At 42.4% G+C, this 24,707-nt stretch overlaps 1 protein-coding gene across 1 annotated transcript in view; it reads left to right on the top strand.

Annotated features, from left to right (window-relative positions):
- Nucleotides 1-24,707, top strand: part of LOC137148917 (collagen alpha-1(XXVII) chain-like) — a 226,174-nt gene that overhangs the window by 26,127 nt on the left and 175,340 nt on the right. Inside the window, exons 5-6 of the mRNA XM_067542144.1 lie at nt 4,304-4,357; nt 18,910-18,963. Coding sequence (XP_067398245.1) covers nt 4,304-4,357; nt 18,910-18,963 — 108 coding nt within the window. The remainder of the gene's footprint in view (nt 1-4,303; nt 4,358-18,909; nt 18,964-24,707) is intronic.

The raw sequence follows: 24,707 nt of genomic DNA, 5'->3' as shown, positions 1-24,707 counted from the left end.
ATGGGTAGTTCCTGCAACAGCACAGCATGCTCAGCATTTACCATCATGCTGAGAAATTGGTTCAATGGTGATCCAATTCCTGCGGTAGTTAGATATTCTTTGAAAGCTACCCATACCAGGATGAGCTCAGCCTTGCTAAGCCATGAGATCTGAAGGGATCCTAGCAGATGGTTGTATGGCTAGAGGCAAAAGAGACAGAGTGGGAAGGGTAATGAGATGGGAGAGGCAGATGAACATGTCCGCTGGGAAAGGTGATGGGAGGAAATAGCGAGGTTTCTGATGTTCTCAAGGTCTGGTGTATCTGTAACTTCAGTCAACCTGGTCAAATTCTCTGCAGCTTGAAATTCCGGAGGCTAGAAAGAAAAGTCTCTCAATCCTGGAATCTAAGTGTTGCTCCAGAATGTTTCCCAGAAGCAGCACAGAATACATCCTATAATCATCTGGTGAAAACAGTCATTATTAATGCTATTGTGGGAAATTATGAGACGGGTTAAACTTCCTTGAGGCCATCTTCAGTTGTTTCTCAAAACAAGGCTGGTTAGGTGTGTTCAGCTGCCTGGCAGAAGAAGAGAGCATCTGCTTCTGCTGTCTCTCCTTGATCTCTCATTTTGTTGCTGGCGAGGGTGATAGGGATTTGAGTTCTCTACCATCAGTTTACAGAAGGAGGAGACACAAAGCCAGAGGAACATGAACAAAGAAATTCTAGGAACCGTTGTTCGCTAAGGCAAGCTGTCAGCTTTGCAAAACCACAATGTTGACATGGAATGGGAGGGGAGAGGCAGAGCAGTGCTACCTCCATCTAATGAACTGAAAATGATTTGTTTAGGGTTGGTCCTGCTTTGAGCAGGGGGTTGGACTAGATGACCTCCTGTGGTCCCTTCCCACCCTAATATTCTATGATTCTAACTGAAGGAAAAGGAAACCTCCTGCTTTCTGAAACCCCTTCCAATAGTCCAAATGGACTTGTCTCAGAGATGGGAAGATGATTACTATGGAGGGAGGTAGCCAGCCTTGCAGAAATAATTTAATCCTACCAGGCATCCCTCCCAGCTTGGGGGTCAGAATGGGTATCCTGCTAGCAACAGGAAAAGAAACCCAGCACAGTTTCTGTGGAAGGAATGGCATTGTTCTTAAACGGCTGCTTACTGACTGCTTTATAATCTGTTACATTCTCCATATATCATCCCCTTATACTGTAAGTGGGACTGTGTCCCGCCTGGGATAACAAGGCAACCATCCAGCCTGGTTCTTATGTGACTTTGTTTATGGATGTGGCTCTGTCTTAGTCTGTGCTCTTTGTTTACTTTGGCTTAGTTTGTGTATTGCCTTCCCCAGCTCTGTGGTCAAAGGCAGGTTTCCCCTAGCATTCACATCTATGTCACCTACTCCAGGCTCCTTTGGGATTCAAACTGGGTTGTATACAAATAGATAGGAAATGGGTCGGTGGAAGACAGGACGTACATTTTAGGTGAAGGAGGGAAAGAATTAACATAAGGCCCCATGTTCTGTGTAGCATATTGGACCTAAATTATGCAGCAGAGATTCCTGAATATGGAGTAGTGTTTACCCTACTCTGACACCCATTGCCTCCAGTACAGTGCAATTAGTACAGTATCTTGTGGATTTATGTTGAGTTCAGTTTATTTTAAATTGCCCCCAAATTTTGGAGGATGTTGGATTGAAAAGGTATAAGTGGGATTCAATAATTATTAGAGGAGAGGCAGGTGTCTCTGGCAACTGGGTAAGGTACAATCAGGGCTTTTGGTACCAAAGACTGTTTGAGGGAGATAATTCTGGGTTTTGGTACTCAGAATGCAGTTAGAATTTTTGGAGGCTGGCCGCATCTCCTTTCTCCCTCCCATTTTTTTAGGCAGAGGTGAAGATGACTTTAAATTACGGGAAAAGTGGTTTGAATTTTTCATTTTCCCCCCATCTCAGCAACCTCTATAGCAACATCCAGTTGCTATGGAGGTTGCTGGGATGGAGGAAATGATCTCCCCCTATATCTGCCACTATTATGCCAAGCAATAATTGATGAGATTTTTTGCTGAAAAAATCAGGAGTGGATAGTGACATTTTAAATTGCCATCATTATACTCCAGAATCAACACTTTGAACTGGATGGGAGCAGTTCACAGAAAATCTGCAGACTCTGTTAGATATCACTGTATCAGTTACATTTGATTCATCTTTTGATAATTAACTTCCCAACTACAAGGATTGGGGGATTTTTTAATAAAAGCTTGGATTCTGGAGCATAATTATTCAGAAGACTTAAGCAAACAGTCTACAATTAAGTATTCGTGCAACTGCATAATCACGTTATATGTGGTGCCCCAAGTTAACACAATGGCAAGTTAAACAGATGTGTGTATTGTTTAACATAAGGGTCATTTGTATCAGTGGGGGTTGCTTATATAAGGAACAACAATGTCATGGGCATCTCTCAGAAAGATCAGATAGTTGTCTGATAGTTCATACTAGGAATCGAGCTGGAAATCTCAAGAACAAGGGAATAGCAAGCAATTGACATTTGGTAGGACCAGTGGGTGAGGGCGCACTAGAACTTCCACCCTCTGGGAGACACTGTGATGAGACACCATCCCTATTAACCCTGTAGGATCTTACACCTTCAGAACATGCATTCTCTTGACTTCGTCACTACTGTCTGGTTCCATCTGAGCCAGACACACTGCAGAAAGAGAGATTCTGATGCATTCAGTAACAGTTCAAATTAGTAGCATGGAGGGACTGGGGAGAGGAAGGGGATTACCTCTGTGTGTGTGTGTGTGTGTGTGTGTGTGTGTGTGTGTGTGTGTGTGTGTGTGTGTGTGTGTGTGTGTGTGTGTGTGTGTGTGTGTGAGAGAGAGAGATATTTTTTTTTTTAATCTCTACACATTTTTGCCTCTGTAGCAAGGTTCAGTTTTATCCTTCTCTTGTGAACTAATCCACTTATCTACTGTATGTGAGGATTGGTAATATTCAGAGTCTATTTGAAGAGGGACTTTGTTAGCATGCATGCAAGCTTTCACTGTTTGAAACCCATAGCCTAGGAAGGAATTTGGAGTAGGGTTCTCCAAGGTTTATCTTGGTTCTAAATGGTACATTCAGGTTTATATTCCAGGGATCTTGAACTTTTAATTCTTCCTTTGGTGTAGCAGTATGCACAGACTATGAGTCATCTGTGACTAACCTGATAAGGTTGCACAAGTGGCAGAGTCTGTTTTGTGATGTTCTTAACTTGTGGGAATAGAAGACACATTAGTCTGCAAAAAAAATTGTTTGGGGAAGGAAGGATATAGAGAGCAGGAGCAGAACCATGGAGTACAATGTGTACCTGCTCTGCAACAGATCTGATCACTTTCAACTCATAGTTCTACTTTTGGTAAAAGCTCTTTGGATTCTAGAGCAACTGGAAAGTTCAGGCTGGCTTCCAAACTGTCTTTAGCCTTCTGCTCTTTCTCCCTTCCTCTCCAAAAGAAATAAAAGTCCATCATTCACAACAAGCTACTTGAATATAAATCCCCAGTGAGACAGTTTAGCTAACAATTATTAATGTCAGTGCTGTAAAAAGAGTTGCAAGAGTGAATAGGAGTTGCAGCAGCTCTCTGGAAATTTGGATTCTCCAGTCCATTGAGAATAAATTTAAAGAAGGATTTTACAGTTTGACTTCAGCATCTTCAACCTCATTGAGTTCCCAGTTTAGCAGGGAGCCAACATCCAAGAATCCCACCACTTTGACATGACTCAACTTACCTCTATGATATTGCAGCACCGTGTCCAGTAACTTCCATCATTGACATCAGTTTTATTACTGTTGCCATATAATATCTAGGAAAGTACAGAGCGGGGGTGTGATTATCTCTAATATCACAGTACATCTAGAACCTATACTACAAAGATGACTATGTTTACTCAGCTTTTGTATAATATAACACACAACATACCTGCTTCTTTCAACATTGAGATGCAATTTGTGTTACGTCTGTTATGGTAGAGCTCAGAATCCAAGAAACTGCAATAATGAAACAAAGCTATGATGAGAGAAATAAATACTACAGCAGCAAGATGAAAATGCTTTGTCTCTGCTCTATATAGAAATACATTGTTCTGTGAATGGTGTGCATGGTTTATTCCCTTATAGCAATAGCATAAGCTGCATGGAAAGTCTGGGCTTTGTTCCATAACTGGTCTTTCTTCCTCACTCCTACTTCAGACAGTTAGATTCTGGCTCTTCCAGAACTGTTGTCACAAGCACTGTCTTCTGTATACTGTAAATAATATTTCTTTACCTCTTTTCTAGGGTCCCCCAGGTCTACCAGGCTTACCAGGACCACCTGGCAAGAGAGGCCCACGGGTAAGTGACTTTTTGTATCTCTATACCTGCGCCTTATTGCTGGCATCTTCTCTTTCTGTGCTGCTATTCTCCATGCCAGCATATTGTTCTATAGTAGTGATTGAGCTAGTGACCACTTTGAACACAGCTGTTCAGGTCTGGCACAGTTTAGAGCAAAGATTGACCTTCCTCCTGTTCCCCTCCCCATCCAATATTTCCAAGTAGGCCAAACTTCTCCTGCTATGGTTTGGAGAAGGATCAGCCTGACCTGAGTTAGGGTTGGTCCTGCTTTGAGCTGGAGGTTGGACTAGATGACCTCCTGAAATCCCTTCCAACCCTAATTTTCTATGATTCTATGAGTTTTGGCATTAGGCTATCAATAGGACTGTCACTCTCTGTCCTTATCTTCCCACTTTCTCTTTGGTGTCCAAACTTTTATTGTTACAAACCACACATAGACATTTAAATTGACCAAGCTTCTTCTCTGGCCTTTAACTCCCAGGTTTCTAGACGTACTTCCTGTCACTTCTGAATTTTGCCCTTGCACACAAAGCTATCTGAACCACTTATATAATAAAATTAATTTTAATTGATCGCCACTCATCTTAGCTATGGCACTTCCTTCCTTCCTCTAGTACAGCTCTGCCACAATATGTCTCAGTCTCAATCTGGAAGCAGGAATAAATCACACAAACAGGAGCACCCACAATCGCCAGCCAGAAAGGACCTCTCTGACCTGCTTCTTGTCTTTTTCAGAATCCAGGACAAAATCTCTAACCTAGTCTTCAATATCCTCCATGTATTTTCTCTCCTACCCCATACCTGCTAAATTCAGATACAAACCTGATGACTGGGAATCCCATGAGCCATCCTGGGAAAATCCCCCATCCCCTGAAACACCTGAGTTTTGGGGGGTTTCTTTTTTCTTTTTCTTTCTTTTTTTTTTTTTTTTTTTGAGTCCTGTAATCAGCTAAATTACACAAAACTTTTAGTATTAACTCAGCTGCAGCAGTAGCTATTGCAAGACTGGGTGATAGTCTACACTTGGCTGTGTTTTTAATAATAGAATGTGATTGCAGTGTTGCCCCAAAGAGCAGATCTGAGTGTGGATCCTGAACTCACTCTCAGGCACACTGAGCTGGGGGTGGTGGGGCCCTTGGCTTCTAGGGGTGGGAGTGGGAGGAAGGATCATGTCACCTCCTTCAGTTGAGCCTTGAGCTGCCTTGACTGGTGCCTTAGAGGGAACTTTGGCTGGAAAGATGGGTCAGCCCCACCTGAGGCCTTTGAAAGATAGCTCTGAGGGCAGAAAACAGGGCAATGCCAGAGGGCGCGTGTTGCAGTCCTGTGAAATTCATGGTAAATAGGAGTGGACAAGTGTACCCCATTTCTGTACTAGTAAAAGTGAATAGCCTGACTTTTTTTTTCCCCAACGATGCTGAGTGCCCACAGCTCCCCCTGAACCACTTCTCCTCTGTGGCACACATAGCGTTAACACAAATGCCTGGAGCCCCCTGGCCCAAGTAGTTTGTTATCCAGTTCTGGGTGCAGGTAGTGCCTTACAAGCGTGTGAATGTCATCCACCATTATTCATACAACAACAAGAAGTATTCTGCGCTGATACATGCAAATACATGCAGTTCAAAGGACTCCTGCATTCTAACTGGGATTCTGCCACTGACCCATGTGACCTAAGGGAAGTCATTTAACCCCACTTGTAACAAAGGATTCACATAGGGATGTAATACCGCACATGATTAACACACAGGAGGGGTGAGGATTGGCTAACTAACGTCTGCACTTCCACTGCAAATTTTTTATTGCAGAAGCTCTTAAGCACTTTTATAATGGGCCCCAATTCTCATTTACACTAAGACCCCTTTCCTCCATTCTATCAGTGTTAAAGGACCTTAAAGTGTAACTTATGCCCACTTTAAGGCCCCCTTATGCGGCCAGAATGATGTAAAGGGGCCTTAGTGTAAAGGAGGATGTTTTCAATACAGGTTATTTACTTGCCTTAGTGTTCTGCACTGGAACTTCTGCAGCATGGATACTGACAGATCTAAGCATTTAGCTGCTGTTTTGTATTGTTGCCATTATGGTATTGGGTAACATTTTGCACAGATGTAATGTTTTAGTGTAGACAACTGCGTGGTGTAGCCCATGTCATACACAGGCACAGCTACTATTTTTTTCCTCTGGCAAACAGGTTCTTGTAGTGACCCAGCAGTGGCTCCAGGTACATATTTTACATAATCCTTTATTGACAAGCACATTAGCACAGACCATGCTATAAGGGGTTCTCACATAAGCCTACAGTTGCTGGAAAATCCTCAGTTAAGCTGAAAATCTCTTCTCTCCCCATCTCATCAGACTTATTGCAGGTCTCCAGCAGAGCTTATTGAGCACAATGGTATGTCTACCCTTGGAGCTGAGAGTGTGATTCCCAGCTCAAGAAGACACAATCGTGCTAGCTCTCATGAAGCTAGCATAATAAAAATAGAACATAGCCGCAGTGGCATGAGTGGTGGAAGAGGTTAGCCACCTTAGATACGTAATTGAGTGTCTAGCCCTTCGCACTGCCATGGGCTACATTCTATTTTTTAGCTTGATGAGGACTAGTTGCGAGTGTGTTTCCTCGAGCTGGGAATCACAACCTCGGCTTGAAGCATAGACATACCCTTATGGTGTGTAAGCTTAACTGAGGGTCTGGAGACTCCAGCTCTCATGCGCACATATATTCAAATTCCCCAGCTTAACAAAACTAAGCTTCAAAATTTCAGTGGCATTAAAAGAAAAAAAAAATGTTATTAAGGCTATGAGCGGGTGTATGGGTCTTTTGCTGTTCTCCCAGCCTGTGGGTTCTCATCAGCTCAGAATGGAACTCCCATCTGGGACATAATCAGGTGCAGCTGAGCCTAGTTTGGCTCATATCTTTGAAAACGAGCCTAATTACAGTGGAGAGAAAGGGATTGCTGTATAAATGCCTGGACTGGGAGTGCTAAAGACAGAAGAACTGCCATGTGTGTATTGTTGTTTTTGTCTTCATAATGGTTCTGGACTTTAAGGATTTGCACTACAGGAAGGGAAATGTGGCTAGGCAGCAGGATGAACTTAGAGGGGTTCTTGGTTTTGGTTGCAAAAGAACTCTGAGAAAATAAACAGTCAACCCCAGAGAGGATTTTTTTTTCCTTTTTTGCTTAACTTAGGCCTCCTATGAAATTCCTTTGCAGCCGCACAGACCCTGTCCCTGCTGTAGCAAGCCCCATACTGGATCAGACTGTTGGTCTATCAAGTGAGGTATCCTGCCTCCAGCAGAAAAGCTAGCCCCTGAAATTTCAGGGGGAGGAGGAACAATGCATGTAACCAGCTTTGCAATGCTGTACATTTTGAGAGCAGGAAGGATTTTTTTTTTCCTGTCCCCTGTAGTTTATGGCCTGAAGCATGAGGCATGGTGCCTTCATCTTAGCGTGGATAACTTCCGTATTGTTAATGTTTATAAAATTAGCCATCTCCTCAGAAAATCCTGCCACAGCCTTTGACTCTGACCACTTCCAGCAGTATATTCCACAGGGTGATGGTGTCCTGTTGATATAGCACAGTATTTCTGCTTCTTTACATAAGTGTTTGGAGTGACCCCCATGTTCTCTGATTATTGAGCAGAGTAAAAAGTCTGAGTGGCTTTCACTTTTCTAGGGTCAGTGTCCCACTGGTGTGTGGAGAGCTGGCTGGTCACATGATGCTGCTTCCTTATTTCCGACCCTCCTAAGCCAAATAAGCTGTAGTGGTTGAAACATAGTATTGCCAGTGTATAACTGCATTTACCCTAGGGGAACTTGCCAGCATAATTCTGCCAGTCACAAATTGCACCCTGACTGATATAGCTATGCCAGCAAAAATTTGCAGTATAGATCTGGACAGAGACTTAATTGCAGTTGGCATGGCACTCGCAGCTGTAGTATGTGCTGGGACTACAAACAAGTTTTTGTACTGGTATTTCAGTTAGGGACATGTGGGTTTTATTTATATATATATATATATATATTTATTTATTTATACTTCTATTGGTACAATCTCTGGCATAGATGCAGTTATATTGGTATAAGGATACCTTGTATGGGAACAGCTGTACCAGCATAAAGCACCTTTGTACTGACATAACTGCATCCATTCTAAGGAAGTTCTACCACTTTAACTATGCTGGGATAAAGTGGTACCACATTTGCGTACAAACAGCTCTAATGCACTGAAGAATGTGCATGGCTTACTGAGATCTGCAGAAAGAGAGTTAAAAGGTGCTGTAAACCACAGCAATGATGCTTATGCAGCACTTTCCAAATGTTAATTAAACTTTACAACCCACCTCTGGAGTAGCACAGGCAGGCTGCACATGTTGAAACCAATGGGAAGTTTGCCATTGGCTTCACTTCCATGGGAGCAGAAACAGACGTAGGGTAAAATTTTCAGAAGTGCTTAAGTGACTTAGAAGTTTAATTCCCAGCGAAAATCAATTTCCCCATTTTACAAGTGGGCAAACTGGGGCTCGGTGGATAGGTGATTTGCCCAGAGTCTTGCAGCAAACTAGTGCCAGAGCTGGGAATAGGACCCAAAAATCTTTAATGCCAACTCTCTGCACTAATTTTAACTTCTCAATAAAGAGGAGAAATTCCAATGTGCGAGTAGGTAAAATGTTACCATTGCATTCACTGATTATCTTACCTCAATCATGCCATGAGCCTTAGCACTTTGGAAGATTCTGAGCTCCTACTGTAGCATTTCCTTGCTATGTTTTGTCTTTTGGTTGCAAAAAATATCCTCTTCTTTTTCTAAAGCGGGGCCTTTCCCCCTGAGGTGGTAAAATTTCAGTCTGCTGTAAAGATTGTTCCAATCTCCTCATTCCACTAGGAAGGTTTTCCAGTTTCTAAGTAGAAGTGTTTAAAGAAACAGTTTGTTTGGCCTCATTTCAAATATTTAGCTCATTTTTCAGCAAGCCAAAGGTCAGAGTGAAATCTGGAGGTCAGGAGCAGAAAAGCCACTTTACATTGTGAAGCACCCAACTATAATGAGTTTTCAATGACTGGCCAGCCCTTTGGATGAAAATTTCTAGCATTTTGCATGAGTTTTTTAGTATGTGGGGGGGAGGAGAGGGGAATTGCACACAGTCGCACTTTTGTTAATTTGTGCAGGCTGTGAACCAATACAAATAAAAGAGTTTCTGTGAGAGGGTTCCCATCTCTGCCCATGTCATTGAGATAAATTGGCTGGCCCTGTGGAGTTCACAAGTAGACAGCTTTCACGTGAGTAACATTCCATCCAGATTACAAACCCAGCCATGTTTGGGAACCCCTCCACCCTACCCCACCCCATTTTCAGAATACATTGAGGGATTGTTTTCAATGCCTGGTTTCCATGCTGCTGATCCTCTGGTGACTGCTGATAATTAAAATTGTGTCCCATGATAAAACTTTCCATGGAATTTCTGGTGCCAAGGCTGGAAGACTTCAGATGTAAGTCGACTTGTTCCTGGGTTTTATTGTTTAAGAAGTGCCAAGCACACAAGCAGAGAGAGAGAGAGAGAGAGTGTGTAAAACATAATACTGGGGGCTGGTAGAATTTCAGCTTCTAGCTTGGTGGACTCAACATTGTCTCATCCCATGCAAAGAAAAGACAGAAGTGAGATGATGATGGTATATAGTTATAATACTTATGGGGATATACTGACTCTGAGTTGAATGGGGAAAAAGTAGAATTTAATCTGAAAGCATGTGAATAGAGGATAGCAGCTACCTCTAGAACTGCTCATCTATGGAAAGGTGGCTACATCTGGGAGATATTGATTTAGGGACAGGTAATCCTGATGGTCTGAAAGGGGAGGGTAATGAAAACTGGATTAGGTTGAGTAAAACAGGAGTAGTTAGCTGGAGAGCAGATTGTCCAGACCACTGTCTTTGTGAGGAGTGTGTTGATAGAGGGATGGATGTCTCTGAGACTGTTTGGTTTGATGAAGACAAGCTGCCTTTCAGCATGTCCTATATAGCAGGTGGTTAATTCGGATGGGAGCATCAAATGTTGCAGCTGTAGTTGTTCAGTGCCAATAGTCTGATGTGGTCCATTTGCTGAGGATCTTTCATAAATATGCCCTGGGGTGAAGTTCCCTCTGTGAGTGGTTAGTTCAGGAGGGAGTGGTTAAAACCGGTCTTACTGGAGTGACTAAGGGTTGGTGATGATGAGATTGTGCATCTGAAAAGGGGCTTTGGTTTGCTTTAGCTTTTAGTAAGCTCTTTGTATCATCAATGTGAGAGAGAGACAAGACTGAGAGTATTATGACTGGAGGCTGACGGTTTTCCACAGAACATGAGGTCAATTATTATTTATTTGTATTGTGATAGCACCTAGGAGCCCCTGGAGTAGACCAGGACCCCATTGTGCTCGGTGCTGTACAAACAGAACCAAAAGACCGTCCTTACTCCAAAGCATTTATAATCTAAGTATCTATGTTCCTGAGTTCTGATCTAGAGGGGCAAGTTTCAAGGGTTAAAGGGTGGTTCTTTCCCCATATCCATTTACTCATAAGGCACTTTGTTGAGATTGCCTACAAACATGCAGATTGTGATGGTTGAGAGAGAGGCACCTGTGCAGCAAGGACTCAACTGAGACAAACAGGTTGTCTAAGCAGCCACACAGCTATTAGAGGGTAATAGAATTATAGGGCTGGGAGGGACCTTGAAAGGTCATCTAGACCAGTCCCCTGCACTCATGGCAGGACTAAGTAACATCTGGAGGACAATCCCTGACAGGGGTTTGTCTAACCTGCTCTTAAAAATCTCCAATGATGGAGATTCCACAACCTCCTCAGGCAATTTATTCCAGTCATTAATCACCCCGACAGTTAGGAAGTTTTTCCTAATGTCCAACCTAAACCTCCCTTGCTGCAGTTTAAGTCCATTGCTTCTTGTCCTGTCCTCAGAGGTTAAGAAGAACAATTTTTCTCCCTCCTCCTTGTAACAAACTTTTATGCACTTGAAAGCTGTTATCTTGTCCCCTCTCAGTCTTCTCTTCTCCAGGCTAAACAAACCCACTTCTTTCAGTCTTACCTCATAGGCCATGTTTTCTAGACCTTTAATCATTTTTGTTGCTCTTCTCTGGACTTTCTCCAATTTGTCCACATCTTTCCTGAAATGTGGTGCCCAGAACTGGACACAATATTCCAGTTGAGGCCTAATCAGTGCGGAGTAGAGTGGAAGAATTACTACTTGTGTCTTACTTACAACACTCCTGCTAATACATCCCAGAATCATCTTTGCTTTTTTTGCAACAGCATTACACTGTTGACTCATTTTTAGCTTGTGGTCCACAATGACCCCCAGTTCCCTTTCTGTAGTACTCCTTCCTTGGCAGTCCTTTCCCATTTTGTACATGCGCAACTGATTGTTCCTTCCTAAGGCTATCTCTACACTGACAGCAACAAATTCGCTGCCATCAGATCGACTTATCTGGATCGATTGAGCGGTCAGTGAAGATCCGCTCAGTCGATCCAGAAATCGACATATTAAGACCACCTCCTCAAGTGGCATAACGCTGCGTCAACAGGAATGCGGTAACCCGTCAGCGCAGTGCATTGAAGATGGAGCGCAGAACAGAAGCACAGAAGTTGACGGGAGTTACGCAAGTTGTTTGCGTAACTCTGGTCGATTGCCGCCGAATCTCTGAGGTAAGTGTAGACAAGCCCTCAGTGGAGTACTTTGCACTTGTCTTTATTGAATTTCATCCTATTTACCTCAGACCAATTCTCCAGTTTGTCCAGATCATTCTGAATTCTAATCCTATCCTCCAAAGCACTTGCAACCCCTCCCAGCTTAGTATTATCCACAAACTTAATAAGTGTACTCTCTATACCATTATCTAAATCGTTGATGAAAATATTGAACAGAACCAGACCTAGAACTGATCCCTGTGGAACCCCACTCATTATGCCCTTCCAGCATGACTGTGAACCATTGATAACTACTCTCTGGGAACGGTTTTCCAACCAGTTTTGCACCCACTTTATAGTAGCTCCATCTAGATTGTATTTCCCTGGTTTGTTTAAGAGAAGGTCATGCCGGACAGTATCAAAACCCTTACTAAAGTCAAGATATACCACATCTACCGCCTCCTCCCATCCATAAGGCTTGTTACCCTGTCAAAGAAATCTATCAAGTTGGTTTGACATGATTTGTTCTTGACAAATCCATGCTGACTGTTACTTATTACCTTATTATCTTCTAGATGTTTGCTTAATTATTTGCTCCATTATCTTTCTGGGTACAGAAGTTAAGCTGACTAGTGCATAATTTCCTGGGTTGTCCTTATTTCCCTTTTTGTAGATGTGCATTATATTTGTTCATTTCCTGTCTTCCAAGACTTTTCAAAGATAATCGCTAATGGCTCAGATATCTCCTCAATCAGCTCCTTGAGTATTCTAGGATGCATTTCATCAAGTCCTGGTGACTTGAAGACATCTAACTTGTCCTTATGACTTGTGTATTACTATACTTGAATTCACAACTAGGACCTAAAAGTGAAAAATGTACTGGTTTGTTATCAGACTCCCTCTGGTTTTGAATGGTTGCTAGGCAGGGGTTGTTCATATTTGAGCAGGCTGATTCTACAGAGTTGGAGTGTCGCCACCTTTTGTGATAATTTATTATAGCTGAAAGAGAAGCGGAATGAGCTGAATAGTAGCTTGGGAATAGTGTATATAAATGAAGGGGTAGTTGCATCTGACATTGGCTACAGGAGATAATAGAATGGGTCCATGAACATCTGAGACGCACATTGTTATATTTAGGACTGATTAGATTGCAGAGAGGTTGTTAGCCCTGTTAGTGGTTTAATTGGGGTATGTGTCACTGGGACATGTGCTTTGGATAAGGGCAGTTGTTTCTGGGCTGGGTGAATTGAAACTGATGCTTAGGTGTGGTTATTTCTTTTTTCAGTTTTGCCACGTGCTAGGGTGTGTTGTTTATTAAAGTTAGTTGCCTATGGGCAAATTTGATGAAAGGAGAGAGGTGGCTGATGTTGAGACAGTATGAAAGAGGAATGGGAAGTTGCCCAGGGGATTGAAGAGGAACTATAGGATAGGTGAGGAATAAATGTATCCAAGGGCTGGCAGAACACAGAGACCATATCCAATATAGCATTTTAGCACTGATTGGACATGTATGGGGGCTTGGAGCATAGATTTTAAAGTTCCACCAAAGACTCCCATTGTCACTGTAGACTGGTGCATAGCGTAAATCTTAGGACCTGCCTGTTCAGATTTTGCACTGCTCAAAGCTCCTGAGGCAGATGCTGTCCTGTACGTTCTGTTACTTTGCCCATGTATAGCTGTACCACACTGAATCTTCCTCCTCTGCCAAGAATGTGCTTGTAATCTTTCATTAAGGGCTAATCATGTTGGAACATATCAAAATCAGTTATTTTTTTTTAACCATTTTAGGACTATTGCCAGACTATGCCCTTGTCTCCTCCATAGCTGTGCTAGACATTTTAAATTGGGTCCTTGTAGCCTTTGGACTTGATCTCTGCCGTGACCTGGTTAGGACTTCCCACTGCACCAGCACACTGAATTCCACTTAGTCAAACTGGGATGCTTCTTATTAGGACAAGACCACTTTGGAGTTTTCAAATGAGATTGGTGACTCCTATTTTGATCTTGCTAACCCCATGTTCTATTCATCTCTCTATGTCTCTGATCTTGCTGCTACTGAAGTTAATGTTAAAACTCTTATTCAATTCAATAGTATAGGAACAACCCTTTAAACCCAGGATCTGGGTGCTTATTTTATTGCACATCTTATCACCTGAGTATTCGGAATTCTGATCTTGCAAACATTGGTTTGGACTGAAGGATAGTCCCCTTTTCAGGCTGGTTTTCGATTAATGATTTCTATAGTTGTGCCGGAAAAGTCTGCATACGAACTGTGCTAGGTACCTTCCTTGTTAGCCCATGAGTTTCTGATTGGAAGCTTAGTCATAGATAGGGCGACAGATTTGGCACAGCATTTTTAAATAAAAAATCACGGAGCAGTTATGGTGAATTTAGTAAAAGTCATGGATTTAGTGACTGCTCCATGATTTTTGTTAAAAAATATCCTGACAGGTTAGGGGGCATCGACCATCCACAGCAGCACCGCAACCCTAATCCTGGCCCAAGTGGGAATGGGAGCTGGGTCCAGATCCATGAAACAGCAGCCATTGCTATAGGATGAGTCACAGACACCAAAAAAGTCATGGACAAGCGGGAAAATCACAATATCTGTGACTCTTTTCCCACCATGACAAACCTGCAGCTGTAGCCATAGATCACGCACTTTCAGTTGGAAGTTGTCAGTGTCAGTCAGCATTGGCTGTTCCCAGTCGGAGGTTGTGCTGCCTCTTATAGCTGTCTGGTTTACAATTCTGTCTTGCCTCATGATAGATAACAAATCTCATGAATGTGCACCAAAAGGAGACCAAGATGTAAAATGGGATTTGAGCCAGGATGTTTGACTCTGAACTTGCATAACAGCTGAACTACCCTCCTTTGTAAATCTGGCTTGGTGTTTTAGATCTTGCTCTGAACTGTTTGCATTAACCGCTGATGTGTGAAGATATTTTAGGATCTTGACTTTGTAGAGGTGTTGCTGCTCTAAGCTCTGTCGTTAAAATTAATCCTTCTATAATTAGGACAAATTTTCTTTATACAGTTGTGTGGCTTTGTATATTTCCTCAATCCCAAAGACCATAGGGAAATGCTTCAGAACAAGAGAAGACGAATAGTCCAACGACAGGGTACTAGCCTTGCACTTGGGAAGACCTGTGTTCAGGTCCCTGCTCTGCCAGACTTCTCATTGTATGAAATATGATGATGTACATAAGAACGGCCATATTGGGTCAGACCAAAGGTCTTTCTAGCCCAGTATCCTGGCTTCCGACAGTGGCCAGTGCCAGATGCTTCAAAGGGAATGAACAGAACAGGGTAGTTATTGAGTGATCCATCCCCTGTTGTCCAGTCCAAGCATCTGGCATTCAGAGGCTTAGGGACACCCAGAGCATGAAGTTGCAGCCCTGACCATCTTAGCTAATAGCTATTGATGGACCTATCCTCCTTGAATTTCTCTAATTCTTTTTTTAACCCACTTCTGCTTTTGGTCTTCTTTACATTGTCTGGCAATTAGTTTTGCAAGTTGATTGTGCATTGTGTGAAGAAATACTTTCTTATGTTTGTTTTAAACCTGCTGCCTGTTAATTTCATCAGGTGATCCCTGGTTCTTGTGTTATGTGAAGGAGTAAATAACACTTCTTTATTCACTTTTTCCCCATCGTTCGTTCATGATTTTACAGATTTCTAACATATCTCCCCCTTAGGCATCTCTTTTCCAAGCTGAACAGACCCAGTCTTTTTAATCTTTCACCTTATAGAAGCTATACCCCAAATAATTTTTGCGTCCTTCTCTATACCTTTTCTAATTCTAATATATCTTTTTTGAGATGGAGCGACCAGAACTGCATGCAGTATTCAAGGAGTGGGCGAACCATGGTTTTATACAGTGGCATTATGATACTTTGTCGTCTTATTTATCCCTTTTCTAATGGTTCCTAACATTCTGTTAGCTTTTTTGACCCGCTACTGCACACTGAGTGGATATTTTCAGAGAACTATCCACAGTGACTCCAAGATCTCTACCTTGAGTGGTAACAGCTAATTTAAGTCCCATTTTATATTTATAGTTGGGATTATGTTTTCCAATGTGCATTACTTTTCATTTATCAACATTGAATTTCATCTGCCATTTTGTTGCTCAGTCACCCTGTTTTGTGAGATCCCTTTTTAACTCTTCATAGCAGCTTTGGAGTTAACGATCTTGAGTAATTTTTGTCTTCTGCAAACTTTCCCACTTCACTGTTTACCATATTTTCCAGATCATTTGTGCAACTGTTGATGATCAGCACTGGTCCCAGTACAGATTTTTGGGGGAGCCCACTATTTACCTCTCTCCATTCTGAAAACTGACCATTTATTCCTACCCTTTGTTTCCTGTCTTTTAACCCCAGTTACTTATCCATGAGGATCCCTCTTATCCCATGACTGCTTACTTTGCTTAAGAGCATTTGGTGAGGTACCTTGTCAAAGGTTTTCTGAAAGTCCAAGACATATCCTCTGGATTACCCTTGTCCACATGGTTGCTGACCCCCTCAAAAAATTCTAATAGATTGGTGAGGCATGATTTCCCTTTACAAAAGCTGTGTTGACTCTTCCCCAACAAATCGTGTTGGCTCAACAAATACTCACGCTACAAGATGTAATAACGCCCCTCCCCCCCCAACACACACACACACTATTTGTATTTAAGTAAATAAAAATAAATACAACTGACTAAATATTAAGGCTGTGTCTTCAAAGGCAACTAAAGGCACTGAAATCCAATGGTAGTTGGACATTAATTCCATTAGTTTCCTTTGGAAATCACAGCCTGAGATATTTGAACCCAACCGTGCAGCAGTGATGACAGCAAATATTAGTCTCTCACAGAACTGAGAAATCAATCAAATAACTTTTTCTTTATCCACCAATCTATGCTCTTCCTTTAAATCAAGGGTAAATAAAAGTACTCCTATTGATGGCATAAAGTTCTTGCATGTTGGCAGAATATCAGTCTTCAGAACTGAATTTTCAAATTGCCACACCTCCCAGGAATGCATTCTGGGATTTAGCAGCATTATTACCTCTGTCTGAAAAGTTAGCAGGTGTCATCTGTTATATACAAAGCCTGGGATAAGCTATTCATAGCGTCTTATTCCAGATAACTCCTTAAATAGTCTTGGGAAAATATGTTGAATTCTTTTAATAAATGATTTAAAAGGAGACGTTGCTATATATCATCTATTTTAGGTATTTTATGGCACCAATTGCCCTTAGTATCTAGGCGGAGAAAATTGCTATAGCTTTTTGAGTGAGGGTCACCAACCATATTTTTAATAATCTGTGTATCTATTTTTTAAATTAAAACATCATTAAAATGCCAACGGGGAAAATTGAAGCTCATTTTAAACAGGGACTTTACCATATGCCTATCATAGTATGGATTTACATTCCAGTCTCTTCAGAGCCTGTAAAAAGGCAAAATTTCAAGCACTTTTCAGTGGACGTGCCCTGGAGGTCAAAAAAATAGTTAAATCATTACAATTTCATTCTAGCAACCACCTCTACTTCACCTTATTTCAACTCTCAGAAATGTTCCTGGTGCTTATGCTAAAAGGCCAAATAAATGGTTACAAACATATACATCTCTGTCTCTTCTGGAGCTTTTGCAACTGTCCTGACTGCTGGTGTGGACTGTGGATGCAGCTGTAACTGCAAAGCATACTATATACTGGTATAGTAAACCACCTCCCATGAATGAAACAAGCTATTCTGTGTCTATGCACAGCTGTGTCTATGCTAGGGTCTGCTGCCAGCACCCCGCTATGCTGGTCAGAATCCCACACCCCTGACTGACATGGGTTATGTCTCTATTACAGACTTCTGCCAGAACAGCTAAGTTTTATGCACCCTGGTATCATATTGGGGCTAAGCACAAAGCCTTCAAGGCTGCCAGGAGTTTAAAGGTCATATTGTCTACTAGCATAACTCCACTGAACAGTGTCTCTAGGGAGGAAGTCAGGTCACACAGGAAATGTTATTACAGAGAAGCTCTTAGACTTGGTGCCTGGTATAAAATGAAGTCAATAGAGCTGTTTGGAAGCCCAGCACACCTGAGAGAGATCAGCACTTCTGCCATTGCTAATGGAGTTGCAAATGGTTAGTAGGTTGCTCTCTAAAGTGGTTGCTGATACTTTGCATATTTGCACTCTGAAAGGAGACTCCCGCATTGATGTGAAGGCAGGGTTTTAAACCATCTCCACATCCATCTCTCTATTGCAAACTGCTCACATTCTCAGTGTGGTTACAATTGTGTTTGCTATACAAGAACAATGTGCTAACCTGGGGTTAGCCCTGTCTAGCCATAGTGCCATTAGCCCCTTGTTACTGCTGCTGGCTAATTCAGAGGCTGCCTAATCAGTGTCCTGCAGAAGTCACATCCCTCCAGGGAGGAGCAAACTACAGCTACTGATTCCCTGGAAGGGAAGGGTGACTGAAATGCTCACACCAGCTCTGCTGCCGGGAATGGCTTTTGTTAATTACAGATGTTTCTGTGACAGTGGCTTGATCTACACTTACAAGTGATGCCAGCACAGCTATGTTGGTTGAGTGGGGTATGCTGGCAAAAGCCCCCATGTAGACAGTTATACTGGCAAGAAAAAAGTCTTTTTGCTAGCATAGCTTATTCTGTTTGGGGAACTGGATTTCCACAAGGAAGATTTGCGGGTGCATCAAAAACCTCTCTAGTGTAAACAAAGCCTGTGTCATTCCTAGGGACTAGGCTGAGTCTGGATTTGAACTTCCTTGAAGTTCAAGGGCTGCTTGGAGCTGGGGTTTTGGCTCCATCCATATAGAATAACTTTGATTTGAATAGATTTACTATGCCTCTCTTTGTTTTGGTTTTTTTTAGGGTCCTCCCGGTCCCCATGGAAATCCTGGCCGCCCTGGTCCACCTGGCCCTAAAGTAAGTATCTGCCAATGTGAAAAGCTTTTGCCTTCTAGCTCCAGAAGAGACCCCAGTAAGGAGAGAAAGCACATAAGGCTGTTGTACCCTAGTAGCAGAATAATTGCAAGGGCTCTTCCCCACCTCCCATACACACACACAACACTACAAAGTCCTCTCTCTCGCCCTGTGAGACTCCCTGCAAAATACACACCCTCCCCACCCTAAAAATTCCCATGAGGCCCCCCAAAGGCACCACAAATTTCTTCCCCTCCGCAAAATCAGACTTCTATCCCGTAAGCTCCCTGCTGCTGTGCAGCTTCCTATGGGCTTCTCTGGGACCTTCAGCACTCTTAATCAGCTGTGTGACTGTGCTATTCCAGTCCAGACCACCCAGACAGCAGAGCTGGCAAAATCTTTCTTTCTCTGTCTCCTCCCTCCTCTGAAATCCCTTCCGTCTTCCCTCTTCCCCCTTCAAAATTCCACCCAGACTCTTCTTCCTTTGCCTGATGCCCCCTTTAATACCTCACAAAGATCCACTTTAGAGTCCTGGCCAAGACTTCAGAACAGCCAGCAAAGAAGTTATCCCCAAAGAATCCTTTGCTGTGCATGCTAGGACAGAACTCTGGGGACTTAGTCACTATGCTGTCAATGACTGTGCAGTACAGTTATGTCCAACACAGCTGAAAGTATCACATCTTAGTGCTTGGTCGAAGAAGATTCTAGTAACCTGGGACATCATATCCTACCTGGCCCCTAAAGTCCCACAGTACATTGCTTCTTCCGTGTACTCCAAGTTTTCCTAGTTGCTTCCTTCTGGATGTCCTCTGCCTCCCCTGCACCAGGTTCTCTGCTCCTTCCTCTACTGATTGTTCCCCCACTGCCCCCAAAGCCTGTAGTTCTGCCCCCCTGCTTTTTCTTTTCCCCCTCCCATATAGAAGTTCCACTGTGGGCACTGCAGTTCAGTAAAAACCAGAGTGCTGTGTCAGAGGAGCTATCAAAGAGTTGGCCAGTTAGAAGCAAGGCCTCTCCCGGCTGGCTAGAATACCTTGTTAAAGATGCAGATGAAAAGAGGGACTAATTCCAGTGCGTTGGCCAACATTCCCTCTCCCAGAAATTTCGATTCTAATATCCAGCTCATTCCATTATGTAAATACATTCTCTAGAAAATGCAAAGGTGCTGTAAAACTAAATGGGATTTTATCTGAGGCCTGACCTAATCGGAACTAGCTTTAGAGCTACTGGTGGCCCAAGTGAAACTAGATTATAGTGTCCTATATAGGGACCAGAAAAAGGAATGTGGGGGAGGGAGGGAATCAGCGAAAATCCTTCTATTAAGTACTAACAAAATGAAAGCTTTAGGATTTCACTTCAAATTGAAGAGAAGATGCAAATAAGAGTAGATTCTTTTCATGAGCACATCAGTAAGCAGCGATATTAAAATTGCTATTGATGTTCTGGGGAAAAGATTCTAGCAACCTGGCATTCTGCCTCTACATAATTAAAAAGTAGGCACCAGAGATGTGCTGGTGAACAGCAGCTGTTTTGTATTTACAAGTTATATAGTGTGAAAAGTGAGGTTATAAAAAGTCTACATCTTAGTGTTCTGTATTTATTCCCTGTCAATGAGTTCCAGATAACACTTATTGAGTTTTACAAGTATCAAGATCAAGATCTTTTTATCCTAGCTGCCAGCCCTACAAACTCAACATGGGATCTGCAAATTCAAGATGTCTTTTTCGGGGGAGGGGAGGGGAGGGAGAGAAGGAAGGGGAGTAGGCAGAAGTAGTACCCCTTGCCTTGTACATGGTGAAAAAAATCATCACTGGCACTAATGATTTTAGAGTTCAAGCTTTCTTCTCTCCAGCTGTATTGACTCTGCCTTGTGATTTATTTTTTTATATCTTTCTTCTCTTTCCCCTACATCATTCTGGACAGGTGGGCTTGAGACAATAAACATTTGCTGGGAAGACAAATGGACCAGTGCATGTAATAGATGCATTCTAGTTACAGTGCTTTTCCCTACTAAGGTGCAATGAAGTTATACAAAGTAGATAGAACACAATTGACAACTTGATGGAAACAGTGCTACCTTCCCCACCCAACCCATAAGAAACACTCATCATCCCCAAGGCAAGCTACACTTTGCAGCATGCTTTGATGATCAGCACATCTTGGGGTTTAATAGAGCAATGTGGGGAAAGAATCTGGACCCAAGGGTCCCCACACTCACCAGAACATCCTGCGTTCAGCTCTGTCAAATTAAAATCTTTGGACCTGATAGCTGATGAGTCCCTTGATGAGTCCTCTTGATCATTATTCTCCTATAATTGAGGAGTCCCGGCTCCCCTTCTTGCTTGGAGGTGCATTAAGAAAGAGACAGTTTCAAAGGAAGCCAGGACCCTCCACTGTAGTTAAAAGTTAACATCATGAATTGCATCCAGAAATAAGCTGGAAGTCCAATACGGTTTGTGGAGCACAGGTGATAAATGTTCTATGAATATGATTCTGCTAGGTACATGGGCCTCAACGTTCTGCACTAGCTAGAGTTTTTTAGCAGCCTGGTTAATCAAGTCTGTCTGACTTCTCATCATTGACTTGAAAAGGTTCCAGTAAAATAAAAAAGAGAGCCTCTAGGCTGACAACCATCAGTTGGGTTGGGTGGTTCCTCATGATGGTTTCCAAGACAAAGAGAGAGCTCAGTGTCCCTTAGTAATGTGAAAACCATAGCTAAGGGTTGGTCTACACTTACCCAGTGATTCGGTGGCAGTCGACGGGAGTTGCAGAGTAGCTTGCATAACTCCCATTGACTTTTGTGCTTCCCTTCTGGGCACCGTCTTCACTGAACTGCGCCAACGGGACCTGCGTTCCCATCGATGCAGCGCTACGCCCCTTGAGGGGGTGATTTTACTGCGTTGACTTCCGGCATCTTCTGGATCGATTGAGTGGGTCTTCACTGACCGCTCAATCGATCCAGATAGATCGATCTGACGGCAGCAACTTTGCCGCCATCAGTGTAGATGTACCCTAAGTCTTGGGTTCAGAATTAATCTACATCTGGCCAGGGACTCAGCTGAGCAGTGACCTTAGATGCCTTTGCAAGTTTTTGCAAAACTTTACAGACTGGGTAGCTCTGTCTCTTCAGGTGCCACTTCTTGGTAGGTATGTACAAAGTGCTGTGGTTTTCTCTTCCTTTCAGCCTTGCTTCGTTTGGCTAGTATTTAAAGCCCAACTTTTCAGACTCAGGAAGGAGGAGAGCAGAATAGACTTTCTGCCCATATCTCTCACTTTTGCAATGAATCCACATTGCATTAATCTTGACAGATGGACTTTCACATCTGAGACTGACGTTTTATTCAGAGGCGCTGAGCATCCACAACCACAAATGAAGTTAGTGGGAGCTTTAGGTGCTCAGTATCTCTGAAAATCCAACCCCTGACAGATAGACTGGCTAAGTAGTGCTGGTCTTAGTTTTTCCCATTAAGAGTCACTCATGCTGCTAGTTGAGGTCTTCCCTAGATAGCACTTTATAATAATTATAGCTTGGAAAAAACAAGCAATCCAACAATGGAGACCAAACTTTCCCAAACAGATACAGCTTGGAAAATATGACTAGTACAAATCACTGTCACGGAGGAAGAAACCAGGAGCACACTAGTTATCAGATGAATTAACAGGGCACTGATAAAGCCAGGCAGTCAACTGCACATTAGGGATTTCATGATAAATTTTATTTCACCAAGGGGTGGGTTTGTCTGTGCGTTTATACCACGGTATAAAATCATTTGTAAGTTTATACTGAATTTTAGAGCTGTTCTTTTACATTGTCAAACTAGTGAATTTTTAAAAAATATACCCCATGTTAAGAATTCCACTTTGTACCTGTCATTATGGCAAATCTTAATAGGCATCTGTATTTAGCAAGTTTTTAAAATAATACTGTATATAATATTCGAGCCAAATCCCCTGCTATTGTAAATGGGCACCGTTTCACTGGAGTTCACCCATTTGTACCACCAGAGAATTTAGCCTGTCATTTTTTCTCAAATATCTGTAATACTATCTGCATTCTGTAATCTGTAAAAATCTGTAATCTGTAATACTGTTTAAATGGACCTCTTGCCACTTTGCATTTCTTTTGTTGTCTTTGGCAACAGCGGGTGACTTCATGTCTAGTTAGTAAAGATGATGATAACGTGTCAATTTGACATAGACATCTGTTGCACTAAAGATCATGCTTGGTGACTTATTATCTGATTGAGGGGCGTGGGGGAAGAAACACTTGCTAATGACCTGATGTAGATCTGCACATATCCTAACAGCATTTGGTCTATCAGCCCAAGCATGTTTTTGAAAAGCCGTGTAAAAGCTGTTGCAGGAATGGGGATTGCATCTCTCATCTGGAGGCCTTTGGGCCGAAATGTTAAACTGTTTTCCTTAAGTGTGTCTCTTGAATAAATCTTCCATTCTATAATGATATAGAGAGGATAAATTTCCTTTGGGAGTGTGGTTTGGCTCTAGAAACTTTGATGTTTAAAACACTGCTAGTAGTCAGATTTCTGGGTTGGAGTATTTTAATTTCACAGCTCCTAATTTTTTGCAAGTAGGAAAAAATCTTTTTTCCAGTTAAAAGGGAAAGCAGTGTAGCCTGTTTAGTTACAACAGGGAACTGAGAATCAGGACTCCTGGGTTCTATTCCTGCCTCGACTCCCACTGTCTTGCTGTGTGATTTTTTTGGGGGGAAGAATGGGGAGGGGGGGAGCAGGAGAGTAAGTCAAGCTCTCTGTGGCTCAGTTTACCCATCTATACAATGGATTCAATAGTGCTGACTTCACAAGCATGTGAGGCATAATCTTGGCAAAGTGATTTGAGATCCTCCAGTGAAAGGTGCTGTAGAAGTGCAACTACTACTTAGTTTACATAACTCTAAGTGATCAAGCTAAGTAGATGTGCCTGGGAAGGGAACATAAAGTGTAGACATCTGCTTGCAGAAGAAAAATGAAGTTTTTACAGAATAAAAAACGCTTCACAGTCCAAGAGGACACTTACAGCGACCATATTAATCTGCTCCCAGGAATAGTAGGTTCCACAAGCAGCTTTGAGGCCTGCAAAGGGGATGACACTGTAGGGAACTGCAGCGATGATAACAGCTGCATGCAAAGTGAGATTATCTGCACAAGTTCATTTACTGCTTGGCAAACCCAAAAGTCTTCATTCAGAATTTGTACAGATACATCTGCATCAAATCAGCAGTGCTCTCTACAATCTGCATCCAAGAAGTCTCTCTGACCAAACCTATCAGATTGTGTTGGATGGTGGGGGACAGGGGCGGAAGGGAGATTTACACTGTGTGGAAGTTTGGAAGTAGGTGTCAACATAAGCACATCACAGTGAGGTTGGTGGAATAGCTGCTCATCTTGCTGTAACTAGGCCTTTATGCTATTAATGAGAAACCTTGGTTAATAATAGTCCTTTGCAACTTTCATGCAAGGACCTCAAAGCACTTGACAAACATTTATTGATTCTCACAATTGTCCCCTGGGGTAGGTAACTAATGTCCATTTTACAGATAAGCATACAGAGGTTGTGACTTGCTTAAGATCACAAAAGGAGGAAGCTATAGATGCATAGTTTGAGACTTCTGAGTGTTAGGTACCATATTGTGATAGAGGATATACGAGACAGATATAAGGTTCTGCATGTGATGAACTATACCTTTGATGTGCCAGAAAAAACTAATATGTTCCAACCTTCTGCCCTCACAT

This window comes from Emydura macquarii, unplaced genomic scaffold (genome assembly GCF_026122565.2).
Source record: "Emydura macquarii macquarii isolate MOO-44397 ecotype Brisbane River unplaced genomic scaffold, CSIRO-AGI_Emac_v2 contig_691, whole genome shotgun sequence".
In the NCBI taxonomy this organism is placed as follows: Eukaryota; Metazoa; Chordata; order Testudines; family Chelidae; genus Emydura; species Emydura macquarii.
Note: the sequence above shows the minus strand (reverse complement) of the source record. Positions and strands in the feature narration are given on the sequence as shown.